At 54.6% G+C, this 26,725-nt stretch overlaps 9 protein-coding genes across 9 annotated transcripts; 5 read left to right on the plus strand and 4 right to left on the minus strand.

Annotated features, from left to right (window-relative positions):
* Positions 1–835: 835 nt before the first annotated feature.
* AYL99_07458 (hypothetical protein) lies at positions 836–2,574 on the minus strand (the record flags this gene model as incomplete). Its single annotated transcript, XM_018838967.1, has 2 exons — positions 836–2,211; positions 2,277–2,574. 2 exons carry the CDS (start codon positions 2,572–2,574, stop codon positions 836–838), a joined length of 1,674 nt encoding a protein of 557 aa, XP_018691735.1.
* Positions 2,575–4,084: 1,510 nt separating this feature from the next.
* AYL99_07459 (hypothetical protein) lies at positions 4,085–4,966 on the plus strand (the record flags this gene model as incomplete). Its single annotated transcript, XM_018838968.1, has 3 exons — positions 4,085–4,201; positions 4,272–4,623; positions 4,680–4,966. 3 exons carry the CDS (start codon positions 4,085–4,087, stop codon positions 4,964–4,966), a joined length of 756 nt encoding a protein of 251 aa, XP_018691736.1.
* A 2,088-nt stretch (positions 4,967–7,054) lies between these two features.
* On the plus strand, positions 7,055–10,350 carry AYL99_07460 (hypothetical protein; the record flags this gene model as incomplete). Its single annotated transcript, XM_018838969.1, has 3 exons — positions 7,055–10,048; positions 10,103–10,171; positions 10,225–10,350. 3 exons carry the CDS (start codon positions 7,055–7,057, stop codon positions 10,348–10,350), a joined length of 3,189 nt encoding a protein of 1,062 aa, XP_018691737.1.
* A 1,979-nt stretch (positions 10,351–12,329) lies between these two features.
* On the plus strand, positions 12,330–14,303 carry AYL99_07461 (hypothetical protein; the record flags this gene model as incomplete). Its single annotated transcript, XM_018838970.1, has 3 exons — positions 12,330–12,567; positions 12,631–12,989; positions 13,041–14,303. The coding sequence occupies 3 exons, from the start codon at positions 12,330–12,332 to the stop codon at positions 14,301–14,303; spliced, it is 1,860 nt and encodes a 619-aa protein (XP_018691738.1).
* Positions 14,304–14,760: 457 nt separating this feature from the next.
* AYL99_07462 (hypothetical protein) lies at positions 14,761–17,548 on the plus strand (the record flags this gene model as incomplete). The annotated part of the gene is made up of 3 exons (XM_018838971.1): positions 14,761–16,200; positions 16,311–16,841; positions 16,898–17,548. 3 exons carry the CDS (start codon positions 14,761–14,763, stop codon positions 17,546–17,548), a joined length of 2,622 nt encoding a protein of 873 aa, XP_018691739.1.
* Positions 17,549–18,108: 560 nt separating this feature from the next.
* On the minus strand, positions 18,109–19,476 carry AYL99_07463 (hypothetical protein; the record flags this gene model as incomplete). The annotated part of the gene is made up of 1 exon (XM_018838972.1): positions 18,109–19,476. The coding sequence occupies one exon, from the start codon at positions 19,474–19,476 to the stop codon at positions 18,109–18,111; it is 1,368 nt and encodes a 455-aa protein (XP_018691740.1).
* Positions 19,477–19,814: 338 nt separating this feature from the next.
* AYL99_07464 (hypothetical protein) lies at positions 19,815–21,464 on the minus strand (the record flags this gene model as incomplete). The annotated part of the gene is made up of 1 exon (XM_018838973.1): positions 19,815–21,464. The coding sequence occupies one exon, from the start codon at positions 21,462–21,464 to the stop codon at positions 19,815–19,817; it is 1,650 nt and encodes a 549-aa protein (XP_018691741.1).
* Positions 21,465–22,141: 677 nt separating this feature from the next.
* On the minus strand, positions 22,142–23,698 carry AYL99_07465 (hypothetical protein; the record flags this gene model as incomplete). Its single annotated transcript, XM_018838974.1, has 1 exon — positions 22,142–23,698. The coding sequence occupies one exon, from the start codon at positions 23,696–23,698 to the stop codon at positions 22,142–22,144; it is 1,557 nt and encodes a 518-aa protein (XP_018691742.1).
* A 589-nt stretch (positions 23,699–24,287) lies between these two features.
* Positions 24,288–26,708, plus strand: AYL99_07466 (hypothetical protein; the record flags this gene model as incomplete). Its single annotated transcript, XM_018838975.1, has 1 exon — positions 24,288–26,708. One exon carries the CDS (start codon positions 24,288–24,290, stop codon positions 26,706–26,708), a length of 2,421 nt encoding a protein of 806 aa, XP_018691743.1.
* Between the last annotated feature and the right edge of the window lie 17 nt (positions 26,709–26,725).

Below are 26,725 nucleotides of genomic sequence, written 5' to 3' on the forward strand. Positions count from 1 at the left end.
TTTGTTTCTTTCTTTGAAGCCGAGGCAAGCATAGCGACGGCGTTTGCGAGGACATGAGCAATGGGTATGAGTTCGGCCATAACTCGGAAAAAGCATGGGAATCGCCACCTACAACGGGATATTTCTATATCACAAAATTCCAAAGCCTTTTTGCTGTACGAGGAGATGTCGCCGACACGACTTCCGACCAGAAGCCCCTTTTTGGAAGTTACAACAGGAGCGGACTTGCACGTCGAGTAATAGTGGACGTGGGTGAGCTCTTGAACAGAAGAAAGCGAAGAATGATGATTGATGCCTACATGGTTCATGTACCCGCAGATGCTTACCAGGTATGTTTTGTTGTATATTTTTCACAGATCAAATGCTCCCTTAACGTAGAACCACCTGGAGACTTACAGTATATCTGACTGAAAGATGCAAAAGCGAGGGAGAAATTTCGTAAATTTCGTGAACTTGGCATCATAGTATGCTCACAGTTGAGTAATAGTAATAGTAATAGTAATAGTAATAGTAATAGTAATAGTAATACTAGTAGTAGCAGTAGCAGCAGCAGCAGCAGCAGCAGTGGGTATTCGCTCACTCGCTCCCTCGTTCGCTCCTTGACTCCTTTTCATCCCAAGCAAAGAAGAATATATAGAGGCCAAACACACAACTCCCCTTCCCGCTCCCTCTTTTTTGCACTTCCCGCCAGAGAACCTCCTACAACCCTGTTGAAAGGGAGGACTACGCGTCTGGGCTGTTTTGTCTTCCTGAGCTATACTGTCCCAATAATTCGATTCCTCTCTCTTCACATTCATTAATCTCCCTCCAGACCCCCAGCCATTTTTTTCCTCATTTACACTTCCCCGGCCCTCTGGGGTCTCACGGGAGACTCCTCGTTCTCCTCCTTGTACGCGTACCGACTGAGGCGGCGGATGCGGGCGCCGTAGAAGTAAAAGACGTAGGGGATGGCGCAGCACGCGAGGGCGAGGAAGGCCAGGAGCGAGCTGGCCCACTGGTAGCCCAGAGTGTGGTACATCTGGACGGTGAAAAGGACGACGCTGGCGCCCCAGAAGGAGCGGATGCAGGTCTTGGCGGCCAGGGCCGAGGCAGCGAGGTGCTGGTAAGTGTCCACCAGGTAGTTGTTGGCCGAGTTGTAGAGGAAGATGAAGCCGAAGCCGACGGGGAAGCCGCCCATCATGGGGCCCCAGTACGACACGTCCGGGTACGAGGTCCAGCCGAAGATGAACAGTCCCACGGGGATCAGCCAGCACGACAGCATCATGGGGATCAGGCGAGCCTCCGCGGGCGGTTTGCCGTCCGGGTACTTGGCGCAGATGGACAGGTAGTGCTTGTTGACCAGGGGCGAGCAGACGGCCGAGAGAACGACGCCCAGCGCCAGCGGGATGAACATGAGACCCGTGCTGCCCTCGGACCAGCCCTTGCCCTCGACGTAGATGATCGGGTAGGCGACGAAGAACATGTACAGCAGGCCGTAGAGCACCGACATGTACAGCGAGATGAGGAGGACGATGGGTTCGAGGAACAGCAGTTGCAGAGGCCGGAGGAGGAAGATGGCGAGTTGCTGTGTCAAGGGCCGCACGTCCAGGTCCCGTTCTGTCACGAATTTGCTGTTGCCCGTCTCCTTACGCAGTTTCTTCGCCCGCCTGTCCAGAAGGACCGGGGTGTAGGTCTCCGGCACAGTGAACGTCAGGATAGCCAAGCAGAGGCCGGCGAGGATCATTTGGATCCAGTAAAGCCATCGCCAGCCCGCGGCGTCACCGAGGAAGCCACCGGCCAAGGGGCCGATCGCAGGACCGATGAAGGGCGCAGCAGAAAAGACAGCCATGGGGACACCCCGCTCTTCGTTCTTCCACAGATCGGCCAGCGTTCCGCCGACGAGGGTCATGGGCGCAGAGAAGGCGATGCCGTCGATGAGGCGACAGACCAGCAGTGTCCCAATGTTCTGAGCCACGGCACAGGGGATCTCAAAGATGACCGCTAGAGCCAGGGTGATGACATAGACGGGTTTCCGACCGTAGAGTTCTGACAATGGTGCGAATGCGAGGGGACCGACACCGAATCCAATAACGAACATGGTGATGGTCAAGAGCGACACTTCCTCTGACACGTGGAACGTTTGTGAGACACCTTCCAAGTCGGCCGTGATGACGGCACTATTGAAGGCGACTGTGAAGCAAGTGAATGCCACGGCCATGGTGCACCACCATTCTATTCGCAAAAGAGTCAGTAAAAGCAGGAAGCAGAACCGATGCAATGTGGTGTGGAGAACATACTGTACGGCTTGGACCAGTTCTTTGGGTTTTCCGGGTCGCCAATCTTGAAAGTAACCAAGTCATGCTCTTCCAGCGTTCCTGTAACTCTGGACACCGTCTTCTTGGCAATCACACCGGTCGTCGTCTCCTCCAAGTATTCATTCATGTCGGCCTCATCGTTGAGGATGTCGTAAGGCAAATCCAGCACGTCTGAGGCATCTTGCGTCGGTCTGGTATGATAGCGCTCCAGCGTCCGCCGAGTAGACGCCCGCGTCAGTCTGCTGTCTGATTTCTCCAGCACACCACTGGCCTCCGACATGGTGGGCGTCGTAGTTAGGGAAGCCCCATGAGACGTGTGAGGGGGATACATAGTGAGCTCGACGAATGAGAAATAGTCAAGGGAAATAGTTTTGAATAGAAAGAATGCTTAGCTTCTCTGGGGGCAGAGGAGGATGGCAAAGTTGAGCTATGATACAGGAAGGGACAACAAAGAACCGGGAACCTGGTGTATATATAACATGGGTCCATGAAATCTCATGCAGTGTTGACAAAGCCGATCTAATGCCCAATCTTGACACCATCTTTGGCACATGCAAATAGTTCGATCTCCTCTGTCGCACTCGGTCGTGTGCAAAGCGCGAGAGGACGATGAGGTCGACGAAGTGGAGTGTATAGGCGGAAATGCCTGCCGCGAGGCTGCCTCACACCAATGAACCAGCACACTCACTTAAGCTTAACTCAGATGAAAGGAAAAATCGGCATCCCCCTGAATAGAGCGAGACGCCGAATGCCACTAAGCAGGGGCCGAGGGCGTTGATAAGTCGACGCAGTTCAGACCGAAGCCAACGAGAATATACCGTTGAGAACAGCCGCGCCTGAGTAGAGACGCTGATTGGCGGTGAAAGCGAGGAGAACGCCCCAAAATCCCGAGAGTGCGCCGAAGTCAACTCAGCGAGTCAGCAGCGAATTTTCTCCGATTTGGGCAACATGATATTGATGGCGGTTGGTCGCCTTGTGGAAGATCTGGTAAGGCTCTGAGGTGCAGGAATATACCACGAATACCAACCAAGTAGGACTCGATTCCCAGCCAGGGAAGGGCGTCGCGATTGATGTCACAGGACGATGTCTTTGCTGGTTCTGCTTGTTGTTATTTCCCGACTAAAAGTCCCTGCTGAATCAGCGTCTGGTGGACGTCGTCTAGTGTTCTTCAAGAGTTGCTTGACATTCTGTGGACAGTTGAGTGCTCTTCAGGAGCAAGGTCGTCTCTACTGTATTCTCGTCTGCTCGAAGCCACAAAATTGCAGCCATTTCCATTCCTTCAAGTCTTACCGTCGACAGGGCCAACCAGTATGAGGGGCTTGTCTGCGTTGCTCTCCTGATGGTTTTAGTTTCCTGTTCGTTCGAGCAGGATCGACGGAGATCGACCATCGAAGTCTAGAGTTCCCCGTTCGTTTGAACGTGGCAGTCGTGCCAATTACGGAGAGTGGCGGAAGTGAGGTCTAGCGTCTAGCAAAGCACTTACTCATCCAGGGAGCCAAAAAGAGGCATTTTGTGAAACGAGGGAAACAGTCTTGGCAGCAAGCAGCCTGGTGACTCGGTGGCTGATCGGGCTTGGCGTTTCGGGCTGGTGTCTGGTGGCAGTGATGTCATAGGCATAGTTTGTCCGCCATTCCGGCCACGTCTCCCGCGACATTATCCGGGAATGACTAAGGCTGGATGCGTCTGTCATCCCTCATACGATAGATAGCCTTGAAAACATTGCGAGGGCGTTTCTGCTTCGTCGCTCGTCTCTGACACACTACTATCTCGAATTCACCACCATATCAAACATGTCAGAATACTACAACTCAAGCCCGTATCCCCCTCCCCCAGGGAGTGGACACAACCAGTACCCGCCCCCTCCGCGATCCCAATACGAGGGCGGGCAAAGCTACACTGCTCCACAGGTAAGGCTAAGTGTTGGTCGATCTTGAGATTCGAACCAGCTTCGGTTCTTGGCTCTGACTGCTGTATCAGTCCTCCTATGGGGAGTATCAGCCTGCACGGGAAGACCAATACCGATCTTCCCCCCGCTCTTCCGGCATGCAGGTAGGCCAGTACGCGGGCGAGTACGATTACAACCGCGAACGTCGCAACTCGGGTCCCTTTGCTGCTAGTCAGTATCGAGCCGGTGACAATTCGTCCTATTATGCGCCTCCGTCGCAAGGATACGACGACCGCTATGACGACCGTCCCAGCTCCCGTGGCTCAAGGCGGGAACGGGAAAGGGAGAGAGAGAGGTCAAGAGACAGGGGAGAAAAGCATCACGGCGGACACGAGACTGGAAAGGAAATAGGGGCCACTCTCCTCGGTGGCGCAGTTGGCGGATGTAAGTTTACATATTGCCTATCTCTATTGGGGTTCAGGTCTAACACAGATACACAGGGGCTGGCCATGAACTGGGCCACAACAGCAGCCTGATCACTGTTGCTGGAGCACTGGCCGGTGCCTATGCTGGCCACAAGCTCGAATCCAAGCATGAGAAAGACAAGCTTAAGAAGAAAGAGCGCCGAGAAGGCGAGGCGTATGGCGAGGACTATGACGACTACGAAAGTCGGAGAAGCCGTTCCATCTCTCGCTCTCGCAGGAGGTCGGGGAGCAGGAGAAGAAGTATCAGCAGTAGCAGCAGTGAGAGTGACAGCAGCCGGCGTAGGCGTCGTCACCATCACTGAGCGAGGCAATGGGTTCGTGGCTGTGGTCGATGTACTCTTTAGCTATGTTGTCTGTCCTATACGTTGGCGTATGTGGCCTACTTCTTCCTGCAATAACGCGACCAATGACGATGAGAACACCTTCCTCGTGTTCATAAACAACGATCTCCGACTCGAGTGCACACATTCCCTCCTTGACAAAGAGGCAGAGATCCCGTCTTGTTCCAGCATGAAACCTTCAGCCCTGAGAAAACTCGGGGAAATAAAGTGTGGCAAAGACTACCCTGCATGCTAGCGAGTTCATGTGTGCCACTGTCAAGTGTGGAGAGCAAGAAGACGGTACACCTGGAGTTTACTGAATGATAGAGTCTGGGGGAAGGCCCTGAACCGCGCTCTGAGCCAATTTCTGGTATCAAGTTGCGTCACAGAGCCCAAGTACGTAAGAGGGATCCCACCCGTAGAGAAAACCGCATCTTCTCGCACGAAAAGCGCGTCCATGGTCGTTGTCACCATGGGAGAATTCGAATTGCGTCAGATCCATTCAGTCCCGACATCGAAATCAGTTCGCTCCGACGATGGTGGGAGTATACGAGCCGCTAAGAATGGCATACAAGCCACTAAGAACGGCAATATTCCCTGCAGTCGAGAGTTCCGCCAATCGCTAAGCACGTAAAAGGAACGTTTCGCCGACTTTTTGGCGGCCCAGCGGTTGGGTGGCTTGCCCTCCTGGAAATTCTCGCGGAAAGCATCTTCGGCGTTACAAACAACTGGAACGTAAGTTCAATCAGGGGTGATGATCCAAGCGGTTTCAAACCCATTCCGAGGGCTCTGTGATGTGTGTCGAAGGACCCCAGAGAGATTTCAGATTTCAGGAGCCTGTGGACCATTGGGGGAGAAAATTGTTGTTCTTATCAGTTGGCTCCATTCCTATCGATAGGGGGAATTTTCTGATACGAGAGGGCCTGAAAATTAAATGTGTTCCCACAGCCCCCCTCCAGGGCAACTCCAGTCTCCCTCAAGAGAAAATGGCGGGGGATGACTGCCGCAAGTCTGACGATTAGGACGCTGACAGTCTGTTCCAGGCAAGAGATGTTGCCAATCACTCAGGTAGTCTCCAAGGGAGGCGAAGTCGGTGCATGCTTACACATTGTCCCCCGTGTATGGTTGCGAAAAGGCAACTTGGGGAGTTAGGCACTCCTCAAACTTCCGCTGTTCATGGTAGGATATTGGGCATTTAGATCTGACGTGGTAGGCGTAAATGCAGACTGCAGACTGGTGTGAAACCCCCCTGGCCCCTGTTGGCCGGTGCTGTAACAGAAGAGTGCGGCTGGTTGATTATCCAAGGCTGAGTGGCGACAAAAATAGGTCTTGACTCTTCCAGAAGATCCCCCTGTTTGTGCTATGCTGTGTTGCCCCCCTTTTTTCCTGAGATTTTTCGACTTGTCCAGACAGATCCGTGCCACTGACATTGGGTGAGAGATCGTCGAGATCTCCGGCCGGGACTCATTCGCTCGGGAAACTTCTGGCTCTGGTATATCTCGGAGGGGCGCCTGTGGTATCGGCCGGCCAACGCGGTCAAAGACTAGGGGAAGGCGGTCAAAGTCAACAGGGTCAACAGGGAGCGAGAAGCCATTTGATGGGGGAGAGTGATGGGGGCGCCGGGTGAAATGGGGCGATGCGCCCGGATATGACTGGCGAATGAACCAGGGTCTCACTAGGCCTTCAGGACCGGCAGCCACTAGCGAAAAAAATTTCTGTGAGCAGTGAACGGCGAAGCCCAGATACAAAATAAATTCCTGGCCGGCTCACCCTGACCATCCTTCTTCCTTGCAATCTCTCCTCTTATCCTCTTCTCCCTCTCTACCCTCCTCTGGCATACTCTTTTTGATAGAGTCTTTGCACATTCTTTCTTTTTTCCTCTATTAGACGCCAGATAGAGCGAAAGACCGGCGTGGAAAACGCAGTCTTCGTGGGCGCCCCGTTGAGCCGACATAGACCGCCTTTTTTCACATTCCTGAAATTTTCCACCCACAAAAACACCAGACTCGAAATATCCTCCCTTGTACCACTCTTCCCGAGTTTCATCTAGACATGCCCTCTGTCGACACCATGTCTGCCACCCCTACTTCCTCGTCGAAAGAGACGAAGCAGTCGATTGCCACCCTTGAGCAGTTGCTGCACCAACTGTCCATTTCCAAAACCCAAGATGAGGCAAACGCAGCCGCTGGCAACGTGGCCACATTCTTGAACGGTCCCATTGAGGAGCACGATGTGCCTCTCAAGGCCGTCGAGATCTTGAAGAAACAACTCGCCAACAAGAAGGATGCGGTGGTGCGAGAGCGTGCTCTGGATGGCATCCGAGCTGTCGCCACCCACTCCACCATCGCCCCTGGCGCCGAGCCCTACCTGATCTCTCTCCTGCCGCTCGCTCTGGCTGCGGTCGGTGACAAGATGGTTTCCGTCAAGAACGCTGCGCAGGCCGCATCTCTCGCTATCGTCCGAGCCATCAACCCCAACGCCGTCAAGGTTGCCCTCCCCCACATTCGAAACTCCATCATCACGGCCCAGAAATGGCCCGAGAAGATGACCGGTCTCGACTGCATCGAGGCTCTTGTCGAAACCGCTCCCACTCAGCTCTCGTTCCTCGTCCCTACCCTCATTCCGATCGTTTCCGAGTCGATGTGGGATACCAAGCCCGAAGTCAAGAAGAAGGCCTACGGCACAATGGAGAAAATCTGCAAACTGATCGAAAACAAGGATATCGAGAAGTTCATTCCCGAGCTGATCAAGTGTATCGCGAAGCCTGAGAACGTCCCCGAGACTGTTCACTTGCTTGGTGCCACCACTTTCGTCACCGACGTGCATGAGCCGACTTTGGCCATCATGGTCCCTCTGTTGGAGCGAGGCCTGGCTGAGCGAGACACTGCCATCAAGCGAAAGTCCGCGGTCATCGTGGATAACATGTGTAAACTGGTCGAAGACCCTCAGATCGTGGCAGCTTTCTTGCCTAAACTGATGCCCGCGCTTACGAAGAACTACGATAACATGGCCGATCCCGAGGCGCGTGAGAAGACCAAGCAGGGCTTGGACACCCTCAAGCGAGTTGGTGCGGTTAAGGAGGATGGCTCCTTCCCCAAGATCTCCAATGCTGGTGAAATCGCCACCGTTGTCCCGATCCTGAAGGAGATCATCGAGCAAAAGCACAAAGGCGGTGTTACGAAGGCCGACACTGTCATTGACTATGTGGCTGCCATCGCCGGTCAGTTGATCGATGAGAAGGTTACCGATGAACCTGACTGGGTTTCCAACACCGTCGAATACCTCAAGACGATTGTCGGTGAAGCTGACGCCAAAGCGGTTGCTGAGACTCTCCGCAAGCGTGCCTCTCCTGGTATCGAAGACGAGCCTGAACCCGAAGCCGATGAGGAGGAAGGTGAAGACCTCTGCAACTGCACCTTCAACTTGGCCTATGGTGCTAAAATCCTTCTCAACCAAACGACCCTCCGCCTCAAGCGTGGCCAGCGCTACGGCCTGCTCGGACCCAACGGCTCCGGCAAGTCCACCCTCATGCGAGCCATCAACAACGAGCAAGTTGAAGGTTTCCCCAAACAGTCTGAGGTCAAGACCGTTTTCGTGGAGCACGATCTGGACGCTGCTGATACTGAACTCACCGTCATCGGCTGGACCGAGATGAAGTTGAGATCCGTCGGTATCGACACCCCTGTTGAGGAGATCAAGGCCAAGCTCTTGGAGTTCGGTTTCCTCGAATCTCAGATGGAGGGTCCTATCACCTCGCTTTCCGGTGGCTGGAAGATGAAGTTGGCTCTTGCCCGTGCCGTGTTCGAAAACCCCGATATTCTGCTGCTCGATGAGCCCACCAACCACTTGGACGTGAAGAACGTCGCCTGGCTCGAGAACTACCTTATCAATTCCCCTTGCACCTCGATCATCGTTTCGCACGACTCGAAATTCTTGAACAATGTCATCCAGCACGTTATCCACTACGAACGCTTCAAGCTCCGCAGATACCGTGGCAACCTGACCGAGTTCGCCAAGCGGGTACCATCTGCTCGCTCTTACTTCGAGCTCGGTGCTTCGGAGCTGTCGTTTAAATTCCCTGAACCTGGTTTCCTGGAGGGTGTCAAGACGAAGGCCAAGGCCATCGTCCGTGTTAACAAGATGGCATTCCAATACCCCGGCACCGACAAGCCCCAGATCCAGGACATCACTTTCCAGGTCTCCCTCGGTTCTCGTATTGCGGTCATCGGTCCCAACGGTGCTGGCAAGTCCACTCTCGTCAATGTGCTCACTGGTGAGCTGATCCCCACGTCCGGTGAGCTCTACCAACACGAGAACATTCGTATTGCCTACATCAAACAGCACGCTTTCGCCCACATTGATAACCATCTGGACAAGACTCCCTCCGAGTACATCCAATGGCGATTCCAGACTGGCGAGGATCGCGAAACCATGGATCGCGCCAACAAAATCGTCACGGAGGATGACGAGAAGGCTATGGACAAGATTTACAAGATCGACGGCACCCAACGACGCGTCATTGGCATTCACGCCCGAAGAAAGTTCAAGAACTCATACGAGTATGAGTGCTCGTTCGCTCTGGGTGAAAACGTCGGCCAGAAGAACGAGAAGTGGACACCGATGATGACCGCCGACAACGCCTGGATTCCTCGCTCCGAAATCCTGGCATCCCACCAGAAGATGGTCGCCGAGGTCGATCAGAAAGAAGCCCTGGCCAGCGGTCAGTTCCGCCCTCTGATCCGACGTGAAATCGAAGCACATGGTGCCAACTTTGGTCTCGATGCTGAGTTGATCTCCCACTCTCGCATGCGTGGTCTGTCTGGTGGTCAGCGTGTCAAGGTCGTGCTTGCGGCTTGCACGTGGCAACGCCCTCACTTGATCGTTCTGGACGAGCCCACCAACTACCTTGACCGTGATTCCCTCGGTGCTCTCTCCAAGGCTCTGAAAGAGTTCGAGGGTGGTGTTGTCATCATTTCTCACAATGCCGAGTTCACCGAGTCTCTGACTGAAGAGGTCTGGAGTGTCATGAACGGCAGAATGACCCCTAGTGGCCACAACTGGATTGTAAGTTGAAATGAAACCTCTAAAGTCACCGAAGTTTACTAACTCTTAATCTAGACTGGGCAAGGCTCTGGTCCTCGTTTGAGCGCCAAGGATGATGACGAAGAGGAGAAATTTGATGCTATGGTAAGTTCGACCGCCCTATATGTTTAGATGTCAGAGACTAACTCTTTCCTCAGGGCAACAAGATCGAAGGCAACAAGAAAGCGAAGAAGCTGACCTCCTCCGAGCTGAGAAAGAAGAAGAAGGAACGCATGGCCCGGAGAAAGCGTGGCGAAGAAGTCTTCTCGGATGAGGATGACTAGATGCTTGACACGATTCCCTTGCGATGATTTTCACGGCTGACGGTGCATTGGGAGGCGTTGAAACGAATAATGGTTTAGAAAGGGTGTCGAGGACATGCAAAACAAATCCGCTTGGAGAGGGAAATAGAGCAAAGATTTCTGATACCCTCTTGATAGAGCATAGACAAGATAGAGTGCTGAAGATTTCAGTCAGTCTTAATGGATTACCTTGTCATATTCAAACCGTTTTTGGACATGAACTTGATGGCATCAGTAACCCGTCTTTTTTGAGTAGTAAATGTTTCTCTTTCTCTTCCCGTCTCGCTTGGTCTCGCAATGGGGTCTTGTGCTGTGAGGTTGCCAAACGTCTCACCATGGTCTCAGCATCGGGTGGTATTCATCACACAGGCCGTGTTCTCGAATTTCGCAGCTGTCAACATGGCCTTCGCATTGTGGTGTGCGAACAACGAGGGTCTCTGCCTGTCACCGATTACTCCACCACGTCTTTCACCACAAGTATATGTTTTGTCTCTTCAGGATATTACTCGCGATATCTTTCTTTGTCTAGAACTCTGAGTCCTGTGTGCCAAGTGGCGAGAATGGTATATTGCTTTTGAAGTGGTGTCACCAACACTCTACTCTACTCTACACGGTGGCGGCCACCTCCGGTTAGATGTCCACTGCTTCGTTTTATCTCCCAAGCACGTCGAAGCCTTGCTGCATCCTACAACATGGTTCCCCCTCTACTTCCCCCCGCCTTGGACGGGTGCATCGAATCCGTCTGAAGCCAGGATTCCCCTGGGCTGAACAGCAGTTTCCAGACTCTCTGCGGTTGATCAATGAGTGGAGTGACGTGTCTCCTGAGCACATGCAAGCTTCGCCTACGAGTACTCTGTACATATGCTATACAAAATGTGAGCTCACTGTACAAATAGGTGGAGCTGGTTCTGTTAAGCGATACAATTCCGCAGTCGGGCCTCCACAGGAACCTTGACGCCACAGTGTTCGGAAACCCCATCGGCCCAGGACATGGGAGTATTATCAGGTCAGATATGTCCTTGTGTGGAGAGCTCGCCGTCGGGGTTTGACGAGCTTCGAATCGCATCTCGCCTTACACAGCATGCAGATACGCACCTCTACAATTTTGTCGAGTATTATCAGCATTCATCTGACGACAAACACGAGCGAGGACAGTGGCTCGAAAATCTCCATCCACTCTCCATTAGCGCCGAGCCTCGCTGACGGTCGGAAAATGCCTGGAAAATTCCCACCGGGCGTACGGGGTGCCACAAGGCCCGCGATCCACGAGGACGAGGGATGCCGCGGAGAGCGCCCTTGTGCATCCCTCCGGAGCCCTCTCAGAGCTCGCCTGAGAGCCCACCTCCATCTGTCTAGCCCGCAAAGGCCACGGATGGCGCAGTACCTGTGGGGGTAAGCCTGTTGGCTTCTTGCTAAGCCAGCCGGATAATGCACCGAAAATCCAGCTCGTGGAGGCGTTTGGCGCCCATACCCATCCCAGGTCCTCAGCCCCTCGAACGACTGAATGGCTATTTTCCCGTGCGATGCCTTCCCCAGGGGGGCGGGGCTTCGGGCTTGATGTGCTCTTGGGGACCCAAGCTAGAAGTCGTGTTGCAGAGACTTGTCTTATGATGCCCTTGATCTCGGCAGATCGATGGAAATGAAGGTTCTGGCCCTGAGGAAAGTTTGATATGATGGTGAACACTCACATACACACACACCCCCCTACACACCTTCCTCTTGGATATCATCCGGTGAGACAATACATAACTAGCAGCATCCCCCTCTATCAACCTAATCTTGAACCTTTCAGTCTTCCTTTGCACCCCTCCCCCTCTGTCCTCTTGGTTCTAGTCTATTGCTTGTGACTTGTGGGCATACCGGGGCTTTTACTGACCAGACACAACGCCACTTGGCACTCGTGGGGCTTTGCAAAGCTGTTCGCCACGTCTCGCGCGTTTTGACTTGAGAAATCGGCCAAGATGGGATCTATCGGTTACAAGGTGTCGGATAATCTGTATGCTCATCCGTTGATATCAGAAAGAGCAATCGACGAGCCACGACCACTCAAGGTCATCTACATCGGTGCTGGCGTCTCTGGACTATGTGCTGCCATTCAGTTTCCTCGGGCTTTGCCCACTGTGGAGCTTGCAATCTATGAGAAGAATCCAGACGTGGGAGGCACGTGGTTTGAGAATAGATACCCCGGGTGTGCCTGTGGTAAGTATACCTCGAGGGAAAGGGAAGGGGGGAGCAAATGACCCGATGCTGATAGAATCACAGATATCCCTGCTCATTCTTACCAACTGAGCTTCGAGTCGGAAATCCACTGGAGTAAATTTTATGCCGATGCGCCAGAAATCCTCCAGTACTGGAAAAGAGTCGCCGACAAGTACAACGTCAAGAAATATATGAAATTCAACCACAAATGCATAGAAGCTCGATGGAACGAGGAGACCTCGAAATGGCACGTCAAGTTCCGAAAGCTCGATACCGATGAGGTCGTAGAGGACGTTGGCGATGTCTTCATGACCGGCATTGGTGTACTCAACGAATGGAAGTGGCCAGATATCAAAGGCCTGCACGACTTCAAGGGCAAGCTGCTCCACAGCGCCAACTGGGATCCGGATTACGATCTATCAGTGAGTTACTCCCTTTTCCAGTGTCTGAGCTCCTGCTGATTGGTGTGGCAGGGGAAAGAGATTGCGGTTATCGGCGCCGGCAGTAGCGGTATCCAGATCGTTGCCAACCTGCAGCCCAAGGTCAAATCCATGGACCACTATGTACGTGGCCGGACTTGGATCGCGGCGACGTTTGGTAATGAGCTTGTCCGTGAGCGGAACGATGGACAGGACGGGAACTTTGCCTACACGAAGGAGGAAATGGAGGCTTGGGAGAAGGACCCCCAAGCTTACATCAAATACCGCAAGGCCCTTGAAATCGGCATGCAGGGCTCCTTTGCCATAACCCACCGAGGGACGAAAGAGCACGAAGGGGCGTGGTCCGCCTTCAACGAAGACATGCGGAATCGACTGCAGAAAAAACCCGAGATTGCCGAACACCTCATCCCCGAATTTCCCCCTCTGTGCAAACGGTTGACGCCGGGTCCGGGATATCTGGAAGCCTTGGTCGCCGACAATGTCAACGTCATTGCGACGAAGATCTCACATATCGACGAGACGGGCGTCGTCACGACCGATGGGACACATCGACCCGTCGAAGCGATCGTCTGTGCCACCGGATTCGACACGTCCTTCCAGGGCCGGTTCCCCATTTATGGACGGGGTGGAGTCAACCTGCAAGATCGCTACCGAGAACGGCCAGAGACGTACCTGAGTCTGTGCACCGACCAGTTCCCCAATTTCTTCCAGTCCCTCGGCCCCAACGCCGGTGTGGGCAACGGCAGTCTCCTGATCATCATCGAAGCCGTCGCCAACTACGTGGCGCAGATTCTCCAGCGACTGGGACAGGGAAACACTAAGACCATCGAGCCCAAGAGGAAGGTGGTGGAGAACTTTACGAACTACTGCGATGCCTTCTTCAAGCGCACCGTCTTCTCCGCCGAATGCGGCAGTTGGTACAAGTCGGCGCCCCCCAACGCGACAGCAGAAGAGCGCAAGCGGGGTCGGGTGACGGCCTTATGGCCCGGGAGCAGTATCCACGCCGTCAAGGCGCTCGAGAAGGTGCGCTTCGACGACTACGAAATGACGCCGGCCGACGGCAACGAGTTTGGATGGTTCGGCGACGGGTGGGCGTTGGCAGAGCGGACGGGCGACGTGGAGGGTCTGACCTGGTATCTGAACAACACGCGCTTCACGCATGAGCCGTTGGAGGAGGGTGAGAAGTTGACCGTGACCGAGGACAAGATCGTGACCAAGGGGGACGCAGCAGACGGCGTCAAGAAGGGCGACGTGGCCACTGAGTTTCGAGTGCCTGACGGGATTGTGTCGACGTAAAGGAACGCAGGGACACTGGACGGATGGATGGATCATGGAGCATATCATTTTTATATTGGTATGGGTCTGACATGTATATGGATCACGACAGCTAGTTATATACCTCACACAACTACAATCAATCCATCAGATCTATCCGGGCAGCAGCATTCGACGTCCATCCATGAGATCCTTATATGGAGGAACTCTATTGCCTCCATATGTAAGACTTCCGACCCGTTCTTCTCCAGACTAAATATCGAGGCTATACCTCACAAGGAGAATGTAGCCCGAGTGGTGCCTCGATGTATCAGGGCATCTCCGCGTCCCTCTCAAGTGAGTCAGTCCAATGAATAGATCGATATCTCTATCAATCACCATCGAGGCCTACCTGCTGCCCTCGGGACAAATTATTACTTACCATGGATGACTCGGACCCTTTTCTTTCTGCTCTTCCTTCTTGTCTCGGTCACCAACCATGGCATCGTCGTGGCGGCTGATGGGCATTTCCATCTCGGCCGTGGTTATCTTGTCCAGTCTCGCTTATCTCCTCGCCGTCGACTTGTTCTTTTCCGCTTCGTCTTCTTCCGATCCAATCAGGCGGCCACCTTCCGACGCCTCATCCAAGCATCATCGACACTTTCAGGCCCCGGCCGAAAACCCCTGGGCCGAGCTCGGCGAGGTCGAGGCGTCGCAGGTGTACCTCTGGCTGCAGAAGAACACCAACATCTTCAACTCAACTGACGGCGTCAGTAACAACAACAGCCCATTAAACCTGATCGAACTTCTCCGACCCAACAAATCCGATGTCGTCGACTACCTGGACCACCATGGCCCTGTCCCGGAACGCTGGGCGCGTCTCTCCACGGTCGAGACCAAGGGCGACGACGCCTTCATCGTCGAATACATGGTCGGCCCACTGCCTCCATCCAACAAGACCCAACTTCTCCCGTTGACGTACTGCCACAACTCGGGGCGCAACTACGTGCAGAGCCCCGTGTCGGGCGTCTTCGCGCTGCTGGAGTGGGCGCTTGCGATCGGCGAGGACGCGTCCGACATCACCCTCGACCTGCTGGGCGCGAAGACCAACCGGGACGACCCCGACGACCCGGAGGGACTGGTCATGGGATCCCGTCCGGCACTGATCGACTCGGGCCGCATGGTGCACTGGCTGGAGTTCTTTGGGCCGGGCATGAAATCAGACGGGCGCAGCCTCCTACCCCAGGGCCTGTACGTCAAGCTGGACGTGCCTAGCGCCAACCCGGTCACCTGGACCACGGGCGAGTGGTTCTACAACGGGGTCTTGTACGACAACGCCACAATGCTCCGAGCCGCGATGGCATCGCCCGACTTCGAGCGACTGACCATCAACGCGGACGGCGCGTGGACCGTCCCCGAAGACCTCACCACGTCCAGTCCCGAGCGTGACATGCCCCCGCCGCTGTCCATCCAGCCGTACGGTCCCCGCTACCGGCTCGACCGCACCGAAGGCTACGTGTCGTGGATGGGGTTCTCGTTCTACCTGTCGACATCGCAGGCGACGGCCCTGTCGCTGTTCGACATCCGCTACGACGGCACGCGCCTCATGTACCAGCTGGGCCTGCAAGAGGCGCTGGCCCACTACGCGGGCGTCGAGCCCCTGCAGTCCGGGCTGGAGTTCCTGGACACCTTCTTCGGCATGGGCAAGATGATGTTCAGCCTCGTCCCGGGGCTCGACTGTCCCGGCCACGCCGAATACCTCGACATGTCCTACCACCGCGGCGGCAAGATGTTCACCAATCGCAACGCCATCTGCGTGTTTGAGTACACCTCCGACGCGCCCCTGCAGCGTCACACCTCGGCCTACAGCGCCACCGTCAGCAGGAACACGTATCTCGTCGTTAGGAGCGTGAGCACCGTCGGAAACTATGACTACACGGTGAGTTCTTTCCTTCCCCTGTCTTGTTTCAGCCTCGTGTGCCATTCGAGTAACTATCTCTCTCTCTTTCTCTCTCTAACATAATATCCTGCGATGGATAAATATTGCAGATCGACTACATCTTCTACCTCGACGGCTCGATCGAAGTCAAGCTCCGGGCCAGCGGATACATCTTCGGGGCATTCCACGCGGAACCACGCTCCTCGGGGCCTCTCGAACGGGACGCCTCGACGAACGAATACGGCTACCGCGTCCGGCCGGGCCTGCACACGTCGATGCACGACCACGTGGTCAACTTCCGCGCCGACATGGACCTCTGCGGGACGCGCAACACGGTGGTGCGCACCGCCATCGCCCCCCTGCAGCGCGCCTACGACTGGGACGCCCCCGAGGTGCCCGGCCCCCGCAACACCATGCACATGACGCACGCGCCCGTCACGCACGAGACGGGGCTGAACTGGCCGCGCAACGCAGGCGAGATGGTACTGGTCACGGCGCCGAACCGCACCAACCGCTGGGGCGAGACGCGCGCGTACCGCGTCCTGCCCGGCACAGGGATGGGCAACCCGGCGCACTTGACGATCGTAAACTCGACCGCGCTGGGCCGCGCGGCGGCCTGGGCGGCCGCCGACCTGTGGGTGGTGCGCAACCACCCGGCCACGGAGCCCGGGTCGGCGCACCACTAAACACGCTCGAGCCGCTGGCGCCGCTGGTCGATTTTGCGCGGATGGTAGAGGACCGCGAGCCGGTCGAGGACGCGGACCTCGTGCTGTACTTCAATCTCGGCGGCCACCACGTGCCGTCGTCGCAGGACATCCCCAACACGCTCATGCACACGAGCGCCAGTTCCGTGCTGTTCATGCCCTTCAACTACTTTGACGACGACGTCAGCAAGCCGCTCCGCCAGGGCGTGCGGGTCGACCGGGCGCGCCACCGGGCGGTGGTGCCGACGAAGGGAAGTGACGACGCCGACGCCGACGAGGCGGCCAAGGAAGAAGTGCGCCGGTCCGCACGATCCAGATCTCAGCACCTCGAACGAGAGCACAACAAGAACAAGAACAAGAAGACGATTAAGACCCAGCTCGACGACGGTGACGGTGACGGTGACATCTCGTGGTTCGGCGCCCGCTACACCCAACCCGTGCTGGTCCCGGCCGAAATGCTCACGCCGGATCTCAGCCACTACATGAAGGAGCGCGACGAGAACGGCGGCGGCGGCGAAGAGGGTGAGGGTGGGGGCTGGAAGACGGTGCGGAACGACGTCGGGGGCGGGCTGTATGGGTTGTTTGTCGGCAAGGAGAGGGGAGGGCGTGAGCGTCAGCGCGAGGGGGCGCGGCTGGATTGGTGAGTGAGTGAGTGAGCGAGTGAGTGAGTCCGCTCAGGTGAGGTTGGAAAGTGGTGATTAGTGGTGGGTGGTCTTACGAGGCACGTAGATGAGATAGATATGGAGATACACAGAATACAGAGATACAATTACAAGAAAATGAAGGGGTGGAATTAGGTTGAAGGGTAGAACGGGTGAAAAGGGGGATGGATGAAGAGCAGGCAGGCTGGATAATGATGGTGACGACGACGACGACGACGACGACGACGACGACGACAGTCACAGAACCTGGGAGCATTTGAACTGAGCGACATTGTCTATTTCTGTGCTGTGCTCTTCTAATAGAGAAATATGGGGGAGAAAACGGGGCGAGACTTCCTCCAATTAATCCACCAAAGAGATAGATGCGCAGCGGAGGTAACATAACATAGAAAGCCCCTTGATATCCGCATCTGTCCCCAAGAGATTGGACTGAATGTTGTGTGTCGATATATATCGATGATATACATCCTTCACCCAGATCCAACCGACTGACTGGCTCAAGCCTGCAGGTCACCACCGCACATCAAATCCCACCAATCTCCTCAACCACTCGTTGCCTTTCTCTTGTCCTTTCCCTTGCCCTTGGTTTGCTCCTTTTCTGGATTCAACCGCCGCAGCGGGAACGAGAAAGTGAACTTGTCCCGCTTCCGGGCCGTGGTGTTGGTGCTGGTGGTGTTGGTGCTGGTGGTAGCGGTGACACTTTTCAAAATGGAAGTGATGCCTGCCGCTGCTGTCTTTGCCGGCCTCGGGGGCTCGAGATCGGCGTCGCGAACGCTGCTGCTGCCGGATGCCTGGCGTTTCTTTGATCGCGAGGTGGACCCTCCGGCGGCCGCGATCTCAAATTCGATGTCTTCGAGGTCGCGTTGGTCCTGGTGGCCCCAAACGTCAGCGGTGCTGGAGACGCCAATGGATACAATGCGCGAGGGACTTGTCACTCGCTTGCTGCTGGAGGAGGAGGAGGAGGAGGAGGAGGAGGAGGAGGAGGAAGGGAGAAGAAGACGCACCTCGTCATCATCAATGTCATATTTACTACCAGAGTCGGAAGAGGAAGTAATGGGGCTGAGGCTCCCACTGCCCGACCGCTCCTGACCATCTCCCCGAGAAAGTCCGCGGTAGTCGAAGTCGATCGCATACCCGGACGGCACACGTCTGCCCGGGTGCGGCTCGTCGTCGTGTTCGTGGATGGTTTCCAAGCTGACATGAGAAGCGAGGCGGGTCTGATCGAACAGAGGACCGGTGGGAGCGTTCGAGGAGGGCTCCGGGGTCGTTATTGACTGCCATTTGATTGCCGATTTGCCACGAGTGATAGGAGGATCCGTGTCAAAAGCAGACGGCGCCGTGACTTTGGTGTCGTTGTGTTTGTCCTTTCCCTGAGCACGTGCAGAAAAAGCTGGTGGTGGGAGGCTCGCGCAGACAGGAAGCAGATACTCCATAGACCTCTTGGCCTCGAGAGCTGCCAGCAAACCGGCACGGCCTTTCTTGGGATGTAGGTTCTCCGCGTTCGCAGGCACCGGAGGGCCACCCTGAGTGTCAATCCCGGCGTCTTCGCCGTACAGCCACACGAGATTTAAGAAGAGCGTCTTTGCAGTGGTGTATTGGCGCACGAACGGACAAACATTAGTGGCCAACGTCGCGCGAATGAAGCGACAAGTGGCTGTATTTGCAGCGTGCCATTCTCTGCGCTCCTCGTCGAACGACGCCTGGTCCTCCATGGTCCACAATGGGGGACAATCAGGTTCCGTCCAACTGCCCAGGATTAGATCTGAAGAATGGGGATTGGACAGCAGAACTGGCTGAATGTCAGAGTGCCATTGGTGAAAATTGGATTTGCCGTTCAACACGTCAATGCTGTCGACGTCCGGGAACTTCAACTCCGAAAAGTAGGCGTGACGCGAATACGAAGGGGGCATTCTGATATGGCGGACAACAACTTGACTTGCTCGGACGGTCAGCAGACTCACGAGGTTCGAGAGGCATGAAGACGTCTTTTTGAATCCGGAGCTTCCTCTCGCCTTGATTTGGAGAGGCTTTGCCTCCTGATCCAGGGTTGCAGTCGGTGTAAAAAGGACGCACGACCAGGATTGGTCTTAGTTGGGTAAGACATCGTTCCACACTGACTTTTCGTTCTGTCCAGATTCCCTAGAACAACTCGTTTCTCACTGTCCCCCAGGAAGCATTTGTAAACACCCTGAATCCTGTCTCGGTAGAGCATCGATAAATTGAAACACTCAAATTGCCCTCCACCTGGTTAGGGCCAACGGGCGGCCTCTTCCTGCTCGACATCGGGCTCTTCGTGGATCTGACTGAGACGAGCGCTCTTGCCCTGCTGTCGCAAACAGGAATCTAGCTTCTTGGCAAAAGAATCCGTCGAAGGGCCTCGGTGAGGGAGTCCACTGTAGGACATAGACGCCGCCCGGCGAAGGTATCGCTCAGCGAGTGCGTATTCTTTGCGCCTGAGGCAAAGAGTAGCCAGCTGATCACAAGCCCAAGCGGCGCTTCCACTATTTGTCGAACCTGAATCTGCCGTCTCGTGCTGCAGAATGCGGTGTGCGACCCCCTCGACCGCAAACTCCTCGTTTTGGTCCGTATACAGCCTTCCCAAAGCCGCGAGTGAAGTCCGGTATCTTTTCGGTTGCATGGACTGACTGTCTTTGATCAGTTTCTGGCACATATAATGTGCAGATTGAAAATTCTTGCGTTTTCGAAGCATGTCAATCTGGTCAACGCGCAAGGCAAAGAGCGACGAATTGCTGGGCTTTCGCCGGGCGCCGTAGCCCTCAACTATCAACTGCATCATTGCCTCGACGACCTGATCTCGATTGTCCGTGGCAATCATCCGCAAGGCTTTGGCATAGGGATGATCTCTCCCGAGGGCACTCGCTGCCATGGATGAGATAAATCCCAGCAGATGCTGCTCCAGCGCTGCCATCCCCCTCCATGGGGTGGCAAAATGTACCAACAAACACGATAAGAGCTGAAGGGGTGCCGAATGGATCAAAGGCTGTACCATACTGCAACACATGTCGAACTTTCTCCACGCTTCGCTCGATTTGCCGATTTGCAAAGAGTCGAAGCCATGGTAGAGCCCCAGCCAAAATGCCGACACTTGATCGGTCTGTCCAGTTTTGACCTCTTCCGGGATTGAGTTTGGGAATCGATGTTGCAGTTCGTTCAGTTTGAGTCGGTGGAAAGCCGTGAACTGCCACTGCACCGCCTCACGGGTGTGGAAGAGGCAAGTTTGCATACTGTACAGCTCAGTCGGCGGGAGGACGTTGACTGTCATGACATTGAGACCAGGTTCATGGCCGTCTTGCATACTAGAGTCAGAGGCCCCCGGTGGAGTGCTAGAGTTTGGGAAGGATGTCGATCTGGTCGGGACTGTTGATGGCGATTCATCCTTGATTGTGATATCTCCAACGGAAACAGACTCTGGGCTCTGTGATAGCTGTTCCCAAAGTTGCGTGAACCTTTGGTCGCTGCGATAATGGCGCTTGACTCTATCGAGCTTCAATGGTCTTCCACGAAATGAGATCGACTGAATGTCGTGTCCGGCGTCAACGTATTCTTTCACCCTTTTCGCCAGAAGCTCTTTGTCCTTTGCTTTGTAGTTCTTGTGGATTTTCCATTCCGTGATTCGTCGCTTGAACATCTTCTCGCTGGCATTGAAACCGTATTTCTTGCGCAAGATGGCCCTAACATCTTTGAGCTTCTTATTTTCAGTAATATACAATTCAGTGAAGACGTCTTTGATGTCAACCCACTGCTGAGGAGTAGGCCCGACCACCCTCCGCGATTGGGAGTCCTGCTCAGCCCCGACACCCATCTGGTCGAGTGCGTCTAGATCTTCCTCATAACCTGACGTGTTGTCCTGAGTGTACATCATTCCACCATTGACCATCCTCAACGTTGTCCTTAAGAGGATATGATGTGGGCTAAGGCAGTTTCGACAGTTGCCGGTTCTGTGGGCTGGACAACAGGTCCAGATGACCACCTTGCATAGCAATTGAGAGAGCAATAGATAGCCACGATGGTGAGAGGAGTGCCTTGAATCTTATTATGATGGGATTTGACTTGAAGAGCATTCATCGGTATTGTTGCTCAATGGCTGAGCACACTCGCATGTTGTTGGACGCTAGGCTCTTGGATTGTCTGCCTCACTGCCTCACGAACCGCTGCACAATGGCGACAAGGTGCATTAGTGCTGGAACTTTGGGTCAGGAACCAATGGAGTTGAGCTGAATCCGAGATGGAACTTTGGTTGACCAGGGACATCCAAGAGAACTTTCCTTCTGGTGGACATTCTGCCGGGTGGATGCCTTGTGATCACGCACAAACAAGGTTAGACAACAGACGAGAGGGAGGAGAGGAGGGGAATGCTCGCTGACAAGGGAGATTTACAAGGTAAGGTGTCTCTATCATTGGACTTTTTGCGTTTCACACAGTCACAGACCTCTTTCTGTCAGACGGCCACCATGAGCCGCTCAAGGCATGAGGTGTGACACTACATTCAGTGTCAGACAAAACAGCACTGGTAGCTCCCGCACCTTTTCGATGCAAGACCATCAAAGCGACGTGTTATGAGCTTACAGCCTCCCCAGGCTCACCCAACCCCTCTGCCTCTTTCCTCCGTCTTTCCTCCTCCTCAATCTCTTTCAGCTTCCTTTGACCCTCTTCGCTCGTGGCGTCAATCAATCCCTCCTGGAGACTGAGCATGCCGCCTTGACCTAGCAACTCCACAATCTCTTCAGCTTCATCTACACTCATTTTGCCCAGAACTTTGTTGACCTCATCTAGGCTGCTGCTCTCCAACGCACGCTGTAGTCCTGGGGGGAAACGCTCGAAGATCTTGCGTGCCTCCTGTTCGACTGGGTCATCCGAGTCGGCCTGTGGCACGTTGATAGTGATCTCCGTTCCAGGATCGACGGCATGAAGCTGTATCTGTTCTTCACCTGCGGAGGAGGCTCCTTGCTCATTCTGCAGTCGGGCTGCAGACGTTTTGATCCTCTCGTACGTCTCAGCCAGGTCCTTGTTGAACACTTGCTGCGCTTGGTGGCCCTTGGTGGTGATTCGCTTAAAAAACAACCCGACACCGTCCCGACCCAACTGGCGGCAATATTGGATCAGGAGACTCTGATGAACGCAGGTTTTGGCGTAAGTATTTTGCCCTTCAATCTGAGCATTCAGAGCTTCGACCATCAGGGCATTTTGAGTCTCCTCGTTGACGATGTTCGGATGCTCTGAAATGAATTGTAGGCACGCCCGGTAGTCTCCAAGTTTGATCTTTGCGAACTGTTTACCCTCGGGCGTGAGCTTCATGCTTGCCTCATCTTCTTCCTCATCTTCGTGTTTATCCAGTAAAGCGTCGTCTTCAATATCGGCCTCTGCGCCAGAGGAAACAGCGCCCTCGCCAGATTTGAGTGCATCCCGTGTCTGTGAGGTTAGACCCTTGGGTGCGTTGAGCAGTTCGACAGTCTCAGTCTTGGTTTTCTCCTTCGCTTTTGTCTTCCCAGCAGGGGCTGGAGCTGGCTTGGATTTGTTGATGTGAGTCGAATCGAAACCGAAATGGATATCCTCGCTCGTGATTTTCGCGGTCGCCTCCTTCTCCAGCTGCGCCAGTCGCTTCAGGAGGTCCTGCTGCAGCTTCTGGACCTTGGTGAGATGGCTATTCACCCCCTGCAAGAAGTCTGCATATCGATCTGTGGATGTGTCTTTCTTTTCGTCGACCTCTTTCTTCACTTGGTCGACCAGAACGCCGATCATCTTAGAATACCGGGGCTGCTCTTTCTGGTGTGTGTAGACACCCTCGGGAGGTTTGGGCGGTTCATCTTTGGCAGGATCCCCGGCGCTCTCGATCAAACTCTGAAACACAACCTCGTCCGGGTTTTTCTTGTTTGCATCTTCCTGATGCCTTTTCAGTGCGTCCAACAGGGCATTGATACGTTCGAGGAGTCCGTCGTTGATGATTCGTTCGTATTTGAGAGTCTCTATTTCATGCTTTCGCTGGGCTCGCTGCTCATGGATCTGGTGCTGCTTGGCTCTGATGAAGCTCTTTGTGTCGACATTCGGGTGTACTTCGACGTCGGAGTCGTCCGACACCTCGAGCCTGTCCCACTTGTCGTAGGAAATGGGCATGGCGAGGGCCAGGGAGGGAGTAGGTGTTCGGTCACGGGCAGATAGTTTGAGAGTCGAACGCAAGCAGTGTAGAGTGTAGAAAGGACAGTCTCAGATTGTTTCTTGTTTTTGTTGAGCTTCTTGAATCTTTGGGAAGAGAAGGATTCTTCTAGAAACGAACACCCAGAGTCGGATGATGGTGAACTCGACAATTGCCAACTACGTGCATTATTACGTAGTGGGTGCACACACACCCAGTAAATTAAATGGAGGGGCTCGGTCCAAGCCTAGGGGAGCCTCATTCACTGCGGGCGGGAGTGCTTAACTGGCTAACTGACCAAGGGCTTGCAGCTGGAGCCCCTTCGAATCTTTCGGGCTCTCTAGGCTCGGCCTCGCGCCTCCGTTTGTCGGCCGGTCAATCGTCATTGATCCATCCGTGTCGCGGAGACAGACACCTTTTTCTTACCTACCTTCAATGCTCTCACTGCGCCATTAGAACTCGCAGCTTCTCTGGTACTTTTCCCCTTATACCATCGTCGCCGCGATGAAGAGAAGGAGAGACACGCCCACTCCTTTAGTACCCTGAAACGTCCCTCGATCTATTACAGGCATGATTGCTACGCGCACCTCGGTGCTGCTCGCTTTCAGGCCTTTTCAACATGGCTCCCGATTAAATCAGCTCGATCAGAATATCCTTCTCTCGTTATTTAATTCTTCTCCTCGACACTCGCGGATATTGTCTCGCGGGGTTCATCAATGGCAGCGCCCGAAGCCTTCCAGAAATCAGAACCCGTTTCAATCACTGAAGTTACTCAGCGGTTCTGCGCCAAGGGCAGACGGTGTCAATGTGCCCTTCCGGCCTCGCATAACTGCTCAGGCAGTATACTTTTCGAGCGGTCGCGCACTGTACGAAACGCCCACTCCGATCATCAAGGAGCAACAGCGAACAAAACCCACTGACGAAACGGGTGACGAGGATGCGTTTCACAGGAGTGAAAAGGCACACCAGGCTTCACATGTGAACCTCAGCGCGAGGTTGTCAAAAGAGGGTGCTGCGGGCAAGTCATCTGGCTTCGGAGAGATATGGCGGCTGATCAAGATTGCACGCCCGGAAGCAAAAGTCCTCGGCCTGGCTTTTCTCCTTCTCCTGATCTCTTCGTCCATCACCATGTCAATACCATTTTCCATTGGCAAGATTTTGGATATAGCGACCAAAGGGGGAGCGAAGACAGAAGGCGCCGAGCTGGAACAAAAGACCGACATGCTCTTTGGTCTGAGCTTGACAACATTCTACACTGCACTCGTCTGTATTCTCGCAACGGGCGCGGCAGCAAATTACGGACGCATCATCATCCTGCGAATCGTGGGCGAGAGGATTGTGGCGAGGCTGCGATCCAGACTGTTCCGGCAGACTTACATTCAAAATGCCGAGTTCTTTGATGCCAATCGTGTCGGTGACTTGATTTCCCGACTCAGCTCTGACACCATCATCGTTGGCAAGTCGATCACGCAAAATCTTTCAGACGGGCTTCGCGCGTTTGTCAGCGGGGCTGCTGGTTTTGGCTTGATGGCATGGGTGTCTCTGAAGTTGACTGGGATCCTAGCGCTGCTCTTCCCTCCTGTTGCCCTCGGAGCATTCTTTTATGGGCGAGCGATCCGGAATTTGAGTCGAAAGATCCAAAAGAATGTTGGCACGTTGACCAAGATTGCAGAGGAAAGGCTCGGCAATGTTCGGACTTCACAGGCGTTCGCAGGTGAAATCCTCGAGGTTCATCGATACAACACCCAGGTGCGCAAAATCTTCGAGCTGGGCAAGAGAGAGTCGATCATTAGTGCCACGTTTTTCTCATCCACCGGGTTCATGGGCAACATGACGATCTTGTCGCTTCTATATGTTGGTGGTAGTATGGTATCGAGTGGCACCATCAGTATAGGGGAGCTCACCTCCTTCCTCATGTATACTGCCTACGCGGGTTCTTCACTCTTTGGGCTTTCGTCGTTCTACTCGGAGCTGATGAAGGGTGTCGGAGCGGCATCCCGATTATTCGAACTGCAGGACCGGGAGCCAACCATATCTCCCACGAAAGGTGAGAAGGTGGTATCAGCACGAGGTCCCATTCGGTTCGAGAATCTCTCCTTCAGCTACCCTACTCGACCGGCGGTGAGAATCTTTAGGAATTTGGATTTCGAGATTCCCCAGGGTGCCAATGTCGCCATTGTCGGTCCCTCTGGCGGTGGCAAGAGCACGATTGCTTCCCTGATCCTGCGGTTCTACACACCTACGGAGGGCCGCATCTTGATCGACGGTAAGGACATTGCCAAGATGAACGTCAAATCTCTCCGACGCCGGATCGGCATCGTGTCCCAAGAGCCGGTTTTGTTTTCTGGCACCATCGCCGAGAACATCGCCTACGGTCGACCTCATGCAACCCGGGCGGAGATCATGCGTGCAGCGAGACGGGCAAATTGTCAATTCATTAGCGACTTCCCCGATGGGTTGGACACACCTGTGGGTGCTCGTGGCACCCAACTTTCTGGTGGTCAAAAGCAGCGCATTGCCATTGCTCGCGCCCTGGTCAAGGAACCCGATATCTTGATCTTGGATGAGGCCACCAGTGCCCTTGATGCCGAGTCAGAAACCTTGGTCAATGAAGCCCTGGCCTCGCTACTGAGGGGGAGCAACACGACCATCTCCATTGCCCACCGTCTTTCCACGATCAAACGATCCGACACCATTATATGTCTGGGTTCCGATGGACGTGTTGCAGAGATGGGCAGTTACAAAGAACTCAGCAGTCGACCCGACGGTGCTTTTACGAAGTTGATGGAATGGCAGATGAGTGGAGGCGAGAGGGCACAGGACGATGTAGTCAAGTTGGCTATCGATCCGGAAGTGAAAGGACCGCCGACGGAGAAAGACGAGATCGAAGTCGAGTTGGAAGAACAAACCGAGGGCGAGAGTGAGGAGGATCTCGAAGGCAGCAAGGCACAAGAGACGGTCAAGCAGGCCGTGGAAGGGAAGAAGACGTGATGGGTTCCGCTAAGCTG

The sequence above is a fragment of the Fonsecaea erecta genome (assembly GCF_001651985.1).
Source record: "Fonsecaea erecta strain CBS 125763 chromosome Unknown Scaff6, whole genome shotgun sequence".
Classification (NCBI taxonomy): domain Eukaryota; kingdom Fungi; phylum Ascomycota; class Eurotiomycetes; order Chaetothyriales; family Herpotrichiellaceae; genus Fonsecaea; species Fonsecaea erecta.